The 11,250-nt window shown below is 46.7% G+C and overlaps 1 protein-coding gene across 1 annotated transcript in view; it reads right to left on the bottom strand.

Annotated features, from left to right (window-relative positions):
- Nucleotides 1–11,250, bottom strand: part of LOC117734738 (trinucleotide repeat-containing gene 6C protein-like) — a 43,795-nt gene that overhangs the window by 14,773 nt on the left and 17,772 nt on the right. The window contains exons 4-5 of the mRNA XM_034539039.1: nucleotides 10,317–10,703; nucleotides 1–1,923 (exon numbers count right to left, since the gene is read on the bottom strand). The exon at nucleotides 1–1,923 is cut by the window's left edge and continues 642 nt beyond it. Of these exons, the coding sequence (XP_034394930.1) occupies nucleotides 1–1,923; nucleotides 10,317–10,703 (2,310 nt within the window). The remainder of the gene's footprint in view (nucleotides 1,924–10,316; nucleotides 10,704–11,250) is intronic.

Here is an 11,250-nt window from a genome sequence, read left to right as displayed (position 1 = left end):
TAGGAGCAGGAGCAGGAGCATGAGCAGGCTTATTCCAGCCTCCTCCTCCCCCTCCTCCTCTATTTCCTCCCCTGGGGCTCTCCTTCCAGCCACCATTTCCTCCATTACCTCCATTGCCTCCATTACCTCCTTCACCTTCCCACATGCTACTGGATGATCCATTCTTCTTGACCTCCGCCTCTCCCCACTCCCCTGTGCTTGTGCCGTTGGAGCCGCCATTACTGTTGCCCCATCCATGGGAGCTTTTGGGGCCCTCTCCCCAGTTAGTCGGCTGACTTTTCGTCATGCCATCGTCCCAACTGGAAGACTTTTCCTCAGAACCCCAGGAGGGTGTGCCTTTATTTCTGGGAGCATTGGGAGGCAAAGTGTCCCCCCAGCCACTGGTATTGCCATTCTGCGCTTTGCTATGTGACTGTGGAGGGTCCCCCCATCCTGATCCAGTTTGGATAGGCTGAGGTGGAGGGGCTCTCCAGCCAGAGGATGATGATGATCCTTCATTGTCACTTTTTTCTCCAGACACAGGCCTCTGACTAGGGCCCATTTTTGGGTTGATGGTACTTCCATTGATGGATGAGGGTCTAACATTAGAGCTGGAGCATCCTGTGGAGGCTGAGCTACTTTTGATCTTTCCTTCATCCGAGTTGGCTTCTTCCATCTCCCATACAGTGTGCTGTCGGATCGGGGTCTGTCCCCAACCCGTGTTACTCAGCACCCTAGGGTCCAGGTCCTGCCGGGGTAGAAGAGGGGTACAATCCGTGCTGGAGGACCTGTCTCGGCCAGATTGACTTTCACTGCTGGCCCCACTACCGTCGCTCGCTGGGGCTGTTCTGGGCTGCTGCCCCCATGAGCTATGTTGCTGCTCTTGGCCTGAACCAGAGCTTCCAGCATCTACTGAGTCCCAGCCTTTAGATGCCTCTCCGCCGCCAGAGGTTTTCCCCCAGTCACACCAGCCACCACTTCCACTACTCCCACCACCACTGCCTTGCCGGCCCCAACCAGAAAGGCCTCCAGAGGGAGTTGAGTCCCAGCCTGGGTCCTTGGGAGAGTCAGCAGCCTTGGTTTCTCCACTACCCCATACAGAGCTGCCTGTTGTGTCTCCATTCAGCTGGGATGATTCAGTGGGTGACTGGCCTCCCCAGCCAGTTATCCCATGGATAGGGCTCATAGGCTCCTGAGCTTGCTGCTGCTGCTTAGTGTGGTTTGGTCCATCATTGTTAAGGTTAGAAGGTTCCATTTTGAAGGACAAGCTTGTGTTAGTTGAAGGGTGCTGTTGATCATTTTCATTAGCACTCATCATGCCACCCCAACCTCCCCCGCCATTATCCGCACCGCCCAGGCTTCCATTTCCCATGTTTCCATTAATACCTGGTGGGAGGGATGGGGAGTTTGATACCACATTGGGGCCAATACCACAACCTCCACCACCCTCCTGGCCCAGAACAGGCCAAGCTGATGGGTTGGCATTGGGATTGAGGTTCAAGTTAAAATTGGTAGAGCCCCAGTTATTGGGTGCCCCTACTCGACCACCATTCATACCATCTTGTTTCCCATCTGAGCCCCAGCCTCTACTACTGCATGTGTTGGCTGACCCAGGTCCCGTCATCATGTTATTGTTAGCTTTAAGAGAGGAGTAGTGGGCCTGCTGGCCTGCGGCACCTGTGGCCATACTCAGAAAACTATTACTACTGGTGGTAGTGACAGCACTCGTGTCTGTGGTAGAGCTAGCTGAGCCCAAAGAGCATTCTGGGGCTGCGGGGTGGCCGGGGTCACTAATGCGGCTGATGGAGGGCCAAACTTCTTTGTCACTTCGGTCAATAATCACTTTGTCCCAGCGGTTGGCACTGCAGGCGCTGTCAACTGGCAAAGAGTCTCCCCAATGAGAGGTCTCATACTGGGCAACAGAGCCACTCTGGAGGGCTATGTCTAAAGAGAGAAGGGAGAGAAAAAAAGAATGGTTGAGTGGTGGAGAGACACAGAAAGTAGAGTATGAGTCGGTCAGAGAGAATTCAATATAAGATCGCAGAAATGTAAAAATAGAAGAAAAAAGGACGAGCTTGAGTTATAGGAGTCGAGAAAATAAAAATGGAGTAAAAAGGGGATGCAGAAAGAAAAAATATAACAGGTTACATCATGTTACACTGCCGCCCTAAGTCCCCTGGACCAATTCTATCTTCTTGGTTGGTTAATGCTAGCAATCAGACTCCTTGACAGGAGATGGTCACATTTGCACGTTCCACAATCCAACACATAATCAGAATGCACAGCCAAGCGTGCCCCATGTCAGACCAGCTATGGCATATCCATATTTCCTTGCTCTGGTGCAGTCGGCCAAACAGAAACAGGGAGATGGAGTCTTCTCTTTCGTTTCCTTTATCCATCTTTCTTCCCACCCCACTTTTCACTGAAATTCTTTCTCCAACTCCTTTCCTCTTCCGTAGCCGTCTAGTCATCTATGCCCCTTATTTCCCTCGCAAGCTGCCCTTATTTCTTCTCTTATCCCTTTTCTCCCTTTCTGCCCATGACTCCCCTCTCACTTGCTCTTTCCTCACCCTTTAATTCATCCATCCCTCTATTCCCTGCGCTCTCCTCTCACACCCAGCCGTGAGAGGCCCATCCGTCTCCATCGTGTCTTCACTGGCTGAGGCTGTGAAGGGAAGCCCAAGTAGAACGCGGCTCATTTATTGGAATGAATCCAGGACGGCTCCTCATCCATCACTCCCTACGCTCTGCCGGGCCTACTCCTCCTCCAACCGCACTGCACTAAGAAACCACAAAACACTTCCTCCAAGCCTGTGTGACGACTGTATGCGTGTGCCAACTTCTCACTACCTGCATATACATACTCGTGTGTGTATGCGTTAGGGGAGCGGAAAAAAGTTAATGAAAAACGATTGATTCTTAGATGCATCGCGATTCTCTCGCGAACAATTAGAACGGCTGAACTTGAGCAGTCGACTATTGATGCAGTGCTTAAAAGCTAATGATGGAAGCATTTCGCTTCTTCCGCCGCCCAACTCGGAGAGGGGGAATGGAATCAAGTAGATGGCAACTTTTTTTGCAGAGGATTTGCTCCCCAACTGTCACGGACAGAGCGAGACTCTACAACCAAACCAAAGCTAAAGCCATGCAGTCTCTGAGGAAAGCGGGGGGGGGACGGCAGTAACACGCTCGGCTACACGGTTGCCATCGAATATAGTGTCGCCATAACCGTGCACTTCATCACTATGTATAGTTTTACCACATGTTCAAGACGGCATTATTTTTGTAAGACAGCTGAATGCTCATTGGGGATTTGTTTGAACAGAAGTCTTTATTATGTATTTGTGAATAAGAGCAGCTTGTGTCAAATGATACAGAACACGCAGACTTCTGTGTTTTTACTACGTGGATGCTGCTACAGGCACCATTTTATTTATTTTATTGTTGGTGCTCTTTGCAATGCTGGAAAATGTAACCCTCCAGTTGACACGTGTCTTCTATTTGTTATAATGGAGGTAAATTCACCTCTTTTTAAAATTCGGAATCATTACAGATAGTTTTTTTTTTTAAGTAGATAGTGAGAAAAAAATAAATATTGTATCTACACATTTTGATGCATCAAGATGAATTGATAATCGTTTCATAATTGCACCGTCGCCCTCTGAATCAGAAACGGAAATGAATTGTGAGGTGCCTAATAATTCCAGACGCTTGTTTGCGTGTGGATAAATATTTTATCATAATCAGGGAACTAAAGACTGCATCTAAATCTCGTCTTACAGGCTTTAAGCATGATTAACAAATTCATCACCACACTACCAAAAACAGAGCATTTACAACAATTCCCATAGCAACATGGCATCACGCACACAGGCCATTTCATTAGGCACAAACGCATCTCATCAGGGGGACGGGGGGAGAGTAATAATAGACAGATTCAATGCCGTAAAGGGGTAATCAATCAGTGGGAGGCAGCTAATCAATGATCTTATTAATGCTAGTGGCTGAGAGCACGGGGGTTATCGATCCAGCATGCAAACATCCAAACCACTAGGCCGGCCTCATGTAATGGGCTAAACACCAATGAGAACGGCGATGACTCTCAAAAGAGCACGTGCCGAGGCAAGCGCATAAAAATGAAATTCACCCAGAGACTGGTGGAAGGGAAAATGTGAACACGAAAGCTACATATTCATCCCAGTTTGGGTGTTTTCCAACATTCAGCAAAAGGTGGACGTTTCAGTGGTGAAGCAGCATTATTTGTCACTTCATGTGAATACTATGTATTCTTATGCAAACGTTATACACCCTATCACAATATAGACGCCTGATATGTTTTGTTTTTTTAAGATGAGATGCGAGCGATGAACAAAGTGTGATGCCAAACCACATCCAATGAAAAGCAGTCATTTTTAGCGAGCATGAGAAGCCCCCCAGACATTAATACATATGTGGCGACCCTCCTGAGCAGCTGCAGTAAGCGTGGCTCACTAACCTTTGATTAGAAGACTCAGGCTGCGTTTGTAAAATATTTGCCTTGTTTGGTAATTAAGCCGCTTTACCTTCCATTACTCGGCTATTAGTTTACGTCAGATTGTCGCAGTGATTTTCCAGAATGCCGATACAATATTCATCACGAGATAAAGACCCAGTGGTCAAAACAATCCAGTCAGATGAGGGAAGACTCCGTTTGAACAAATTGAAATAAAAAACACGCTGGCAGATACTGTATGTGGCTTTAAGATACTGCGCAACACGCCTGTGAAGACACTTATCTTGACTCCCCAGGAAGCCTTATCGCGCAGGGTCGCCACACTGATGACACACACACACACACACACACACACGTCTGTTTACAATCAGTAAAAAAGCTATTGAAACACAAAGTGATCCCTCACAACTGTTGTGACAGTGCCAATTGTTTGAGGAAATGTAGGAGTTGTGGAAACTTAAAAACAAAACAGATGTGATCCACCAGTGAGGACGTTTTCTCGGCCATTCGACAATAAATTGGGCTTGAGAGTCAAGGCGAAGGCCTAGTTTTAGTTTGCATGACAGACTTTCATTCTTAAAAAAATGGAATAAAAAACAACAACAACATCGTGAGATGGAAACGGCCAGGTGCCCAAAATAGAGCAAGCTGAGGCAAATTAAGGAATCATTTTAGAGGTATTCATGGGACTTGGAATTCCATTGCTAGAGATGCCACACTAACTGAACAACTGTATTCATTGAACAGATGGGTCAAAGACATTCAGATTTATTTTGATTATGTGTTTTTTGACATGGAGGGATAATATTCTTTCTCTACTAGTCGATTTGTAAAGAAAAAGAACAAAAAACAGTAGGAGGGAGAGAACGGCGACAGAGTCATTAAAAAGCCACTGATGTTGCCCCTCTGTCTGTTACGTACCGGCTCTGTTAATGCTATCTTTGCAAGCGAAGAGAAGCCCCATTTTATTAGACCTGAAACATAGCCAAGGAGCTCAGAGAACCCTCACCCACCCGGTGCATCTCCATCTCTCTTTCTTGCTCTCTCCCTTTGTCTCAGTCTTATTTGCACATTTTGTTTCCTCAAGAGTTGAAATATAGGTTACATGAGAAGTTAATCAAAGCCTGGAAAGCAGCCATCTTTTTTTATCACTCCTGTCACAGACACTGCGAACAAGCCAAATCTCAAGCCGTAAAACTCCCATAAAACAAAAAAAAGGGGGAAAAAAAAGATAGAAAGGGGAGAAAGCGAGAGAGCGTGCGGAAAAATACCTGAGGAGAGGTGCACCAGCACCACTCTCAGAGTGCTGACACAGATATCCTCCGATTGTGTCCGAGAGCTAACTACCCAGCAATGCACTGCTGCTGCTGGCAGGATGAGAAGTGTCTTGGATCAATAGCGTGTGCAGCGTGTGCAGTGCAAACAACGTGGGGAACAAAAATGGGACACTATTAGCTCTACAAAAGGAGTAGTTGTCGCTGGCCTACTGGATTGGATTGCATTATACTGTATCGATGCTAATGCTAGTGTGTCTCCCTCTAAATATGAACACATACTAATGCAAAACACCCTTTTCTCTTTTTTATTCTTTTCCTCCCAACATTGCTCCCCTTTTGACTCGCTCCCCAGACTTCCCAATAGAAAGGTCTGCGGATTCTTGGCAAAGCCGTGATTCAGCTGAGGTTGGTGGGGGACAACAACAAAGAAAAGAAAAGGGGGACAATTATTACCATCGACCATTTGCAACCATGTGTCATTAGTGGGGCGCTGCTTTCACTCTGGTTGCAATTAGGAGGGCAGTCGCTTATTACGCTTAGTGAATGAAAAATCCCCCAAAAAATATGGGGCCCTCTGTGGCTCCTCATGCTCTCAACAGGGAGCAGGGATGCCTTTTGGTGTTCAGATACAGGCTTGTTCTCTTTAGAGAGCCCGGACGACAGCTAAATAACAGAAATACGCAGGAGAGGAGCTTCTGATAATGAGACGAGCTGCCGTCATAGAAATGGGGATGTAGCATATAATTAAATGCCTCCCCTCCACTTTGAATGAAATGAGAGGAAGGGTGACAGAAGAGGGAGAGAGCTTAGGGGGGAGGGGGGAGGGGTTGGCACTCTGGTGAGGGGGAACGGGAGCAGACTATGAGAAACGGTGCGGCAATAAATGGAATCCTCCGTTTGACTGCAAGCTGAAGACTCGGCTTGGTTTCCCCTCGGAGCCAGGACCAGGACGAGAGCAGGAGGGGACGTTTAGGAGCCCTTTGTCCCCAAATAGACCCTCAAAGTCTCCCTTTGAGGGGCGCTTTACACCCCCCCCCCCTCTCGTATGTATCAAAGACGGCGTACTTGTTTTTTCCGGAAGCAGGGAGGAAAAGAAAGACTGAGGGAATGGTCACAGGAGGGTTTAAAAAGCTCATTATTCATGTCTGTTTACCTCTGGCGAGGAGGAAAACCAGGACAGCGAGACCATGGTGACTTCTCCGGTTTCCCTGACAGAGGCTGGATTAATTAAGCCACTAGGGGGTTCTCTCACTTATGTGTGTGCGTTTGTGCGTGCGCGTGTCACAGCCTGTGCACACGGGGCAATTTATACCTCACAGGCTTCATTAGGGTTAAGAGCTCTTGTGATTATGATTTTAAAAACATACAAGATCTAAGTAGGACTTTTTTTTACATCTTAATGGAACCATGTTTGAAGAGGCAGACCCACAACGCCCATGAGAAAGTACTTGAAGAACATTACATGTTTTACAGAACACTGCTTTAAAAGCAACACTTTGCTTAAACCCAACTTAATTAGGCAAAATACACCAACTGCTTTTACCTGCAGACCAAAAAGGGCCCAAATGAAAGGGACACGTGTATTAACAGCACCCAGCTGAGTGCCTTCTGGCTGCATGCTCTGTCTGGGGGACCAACAAACAGCTGTTGGGCCGCAGTTCCCACAGTCTTGAGGACCCCCGCCCACCCCACCACCCCACTCCAGCACCTGCTACTGGGGAGCCTGTCTGGATGGCTGCTGGCTGCTCCGGACTACTTAATGGTCCCTAGTCAGCTGGAGAGACTGGGATGGCGGGTGTGACGGAGGGAGGGAGAGGGCACAGGGGGTGTCTGTCTGGTGTTTGGGACAATTAGATAGGGTTTCGGGGAGCGGTGTGAATGCCCCTTGAATTTAGGGGGGGGGGGGGGGGGGGGGGGGGGGGGGGGGGGGGGGGGGGGGGGGCCATTACCTTTCAGACTTTGTGGATGTGTGCGTATGGCCTGCGGGAATGTGATAAATCACACACACTTAAATGCAATATGGCTTTTGAATGAAATCAGTGTGTTTTTCTTTTTCCTGATCCAAATGTGAGGAAAGTAAGCAAAAGAAATGGGTCAAAGGAAGCGCATTTAACCACCTTAGGATATCTACCCGCTATTACTGCGGCTTATAAACTAAACATGCGTGTGTGTGTGCGCGGATGTGTGTGTGTGTGTGTGTGTGTGTGTGTGTGTGTGTGTGTGTGTGTGTGTGTGTGTGTGTGTGTGTGTGCGTGCGTGCGCACGCTTGCATACCCTTTAAACTCAGCCAGCTGGCCTGCAAGGCAGACACATATCTGAGTGGACACAACTAGGTCAGACTAGTGTGTTCTTACTGCTGCGCAGCCACTACATCCATGTGCATGCGCTCGTGTTTGCATGTACAAGTGGAAGTGTGTGAAGGAACATCACATCACGTCCCTCTGGGCCACAGTAACCTCACCAGAGAGGTCAGAAAATGTCCTCGAAACAAGAGTTCATCCCTTACTTACAGTTTGCACTGAACAACTTTCCACCAGTACTCGTAGGCCGGACTCATACAATACATTTTGATGCAGCTTGATAAAAGTAAAGAAATCTGGAAATTGTTATCGTATCTGAGATAACGATGCACATGATTCTTGACGTTAGGATCAACCATGTAATATGCTTACATGGTTTAGCAAGTTCAAAAGACAGCGTTGCAGAAACAGAAGTCAAGTGAAAATAAGGTTGTTCTGTTGCAACTCCATGTCTTCCATTTCTCCTTCACGATGCTACAAACGAAGTGCAGGGTGGTAAGTTTAACGTCCACTCTCTAAATGATGTATTGCCAGAATATTTGCAACAACAGGGACACTAGCATGAGGCCATTAAGCGAGGCGGACGGGATGGAACCGGCTGTGAGGGGAAGCCCTCGAGACAAAAAAAAATGAGAGGGGAAGGAGGTGGAAACCCAGCCAATGGCTATTAACACCACAGGCCGAGACGCTCCTGGGAAAAGTGGGGCCAGGTGAAGACCAAGCAGTACAACAACCTCTGGACTAGGACAGTAATAAGGACGTGATAGGTTAAATACTTGAAGCTAGGGGAGCTTAACTTGAAGCAAAAATGAGACATATTATATTTAAATTCAAAGGCTGAGAGGCATTGCTTCTCTTGAGTGAGTTCAGCCTGCAGACACATTTAGTGCCTGGCCCAGAGGCTGGGGGAACCCCTGCTACAGACAGTAGAGCACAGAGAATACATATCATAAAAGGAGGTTTCAGGTGCTGAACTAATAATCAGCAGTTGAATATTGTTTGCGAAAAGAAAGTCTTTATTAAATGAGCCTGTAAGTATGGGAACAACTTGCAAAAACAAGACTGAGGGAAGAGAAACTCAACACAGATGCCAGCAGACACATGAAAACAATGTGCGGGGACAAACGTGTGTGCGTGTAAATGCATGCATGCATGCACACACACACACACACACACACAGAAAAGTAGAAATAAAGCCTAAAAAACAACTATCTTGAGCATTCGATAAGAAACAAGAAAATGTATAATGGCCATGATATAAATAAATCATGGCCATTCTTTATCAACATATCACGTGCATGGAAATGCACACAAGCAGCCGCACAATGAGCACCTTGAGGCATGTTCAGTATTAGTGATCTGAGGGCCCACCGGTGACTTCATTAAAAGAGTACCGCGGGCTACGGAGGTCTGAGAGTGTGTGTGTGTGCGTGTGTGTGTGTGTGTGTGTGTGTGTGTGGTCCTAGCAGAAGAGCGTGTAGAGGCTTGAAGACCTTAACCATGTTCTTCTGACTTAGGCTAAAACATTGGAAAGAATTTGACGTTAATATTGCCAATGTCAGACGCACTTGTATCCAGACCTGCACACTAATAGCACAGTTGGAAACGAGCAGACGGCCATCAGATTCCTTTCAGAAGGTCAAAGAAATGGAAAGTAGGGCCAGCAGCCAATTGAAATCAGCGTAGTCTTACATTTTTAGTTTTTAGGTTTTAAATCTGCCAGCCCACCACCCACATCACTTAAGAGCTGTATCTTGACATAATTGTTTAAAACTGACAGGAAGTTTGCAGTTAAACTATAATTATAATCATCGTAATTTCTTATGCTTACAGTGCAGTAAATCTATCAATGCTGCTTTGCACGCTGCCGTGTCTGTGCCAAAAGCCAACCTGAAAACAAACCCTGAAATTAGGCTCAATGTGGGATGCTAAAAAACGACGACAAAAAACTATTTAGTATTTCCTGCATGTTAATGCGTGATTTGTCTCACAAAATGTGGGGAAATGAGAGTGATTGTAACAGAGGTGGGAGCAGAGTGTTAGCTTTAAAAAGGAAGCTCATCGAGGTAAATATCACTAAACACGCAGACACAATACAGTCAACATTTACTAAAATAAAAAACAAAATCAGATTGAAGTTTAGAGTGTGAAACAATTTGCACATAGGCACCACAAAAGTGTTAAAATGAAGAAGAAGAAAAAAAAAAAAAAATCAGGAATCCAATCCAGGGCTATCATATTTTTGTTGTTTACTGTATTTACACAAACCTGGGTGGCGTTTGCCCGCAGTGGAAGTGGAAGAGTTTGGGTAAGTGCTGGCAGTCGTAGAAGAGGAGTACGACGCCGAGGGCGAAGAGGAGGAGGAGGAAGAGGAACAGGAGAGGGTGAGCGTGCTGAGGGCTCCTGCAGGCAGTGGCTGGCCTCTCTTCAGTAGCTGCTTGTGCTCCTGCTGGCGGAAGCGTGGGGGCACCTCTCTGGGCGGGTAGCGAGCACTGGCAGAGGACAACTGGCACTGCTGCTGAGGGGGAGTCTGGGTCGGGAGTTGGCTACTGGAGGAGGCGCGCTTGCCATTGGAGGAGAGGGGCAGCGTAGGGCTGGCGTGGTGGAGGTGGTGGGGTGGGCCGGGACTGGGCTTAGTGGGAGCAGGCTCTGGCACTGGATGGATACGGCACACAGGCACACAGAAAGACACATGCAGGTAGCAAGGTATTAATGTCTGGGTTAACTTATTATTAGACCTTTATAGAAACAAAATGATGTGTGTTGTGGAGGGGTAAACCTGAGCTAAGTCCAATGCAATCCAAATCATGTTTTTGTTATGTTAAATGATTACTTTATAATAGGAAAAAAATTCCTTGATATTTCTGATACATAATCATCAGTAATGTGGATATAATGACCAAGTGAAATAAGGCAAATAATCCAACAGCTTCAACAGTCTGGTACATTTAGAAAGTTGCATCACTTTACTCTAATACAGCCTTTTAAAAACACAAAAAGACATTGTGACATATTACGATACACAAAAAGACGATATCTAGTCATAATGTCTTACATAATATCTGTATCTTGCCCGGTTATATTGTCACAGTACGTGATGGAACGGTCCAATTTTGTAGGGACGAATGTGCAACAGACAAATGTTCACGAAGTCTCTGGAAATTTAAATGTGGGTGTTCTATTTGATGTATAGCACCCGGCA

The sequence above is a fragment of the Cyclopterus lumpus genome, chromosome 1 (assembly GCF_009769545.1).
Source record: "Cyclopterus lumpus isolate fCycLum1 chromosome 1, fCycLum1.pri, whole genome shotgun sequence".
NCBI lineage: Eukaryota > Metazoa > Chordata > Actinopteri > Perciformes > Cyclopteridae > Cyclopterus > Cyclopterus lumpus.
This window is presented reverse-complemented; position numbering and strand designations above follow the sequence as displayed.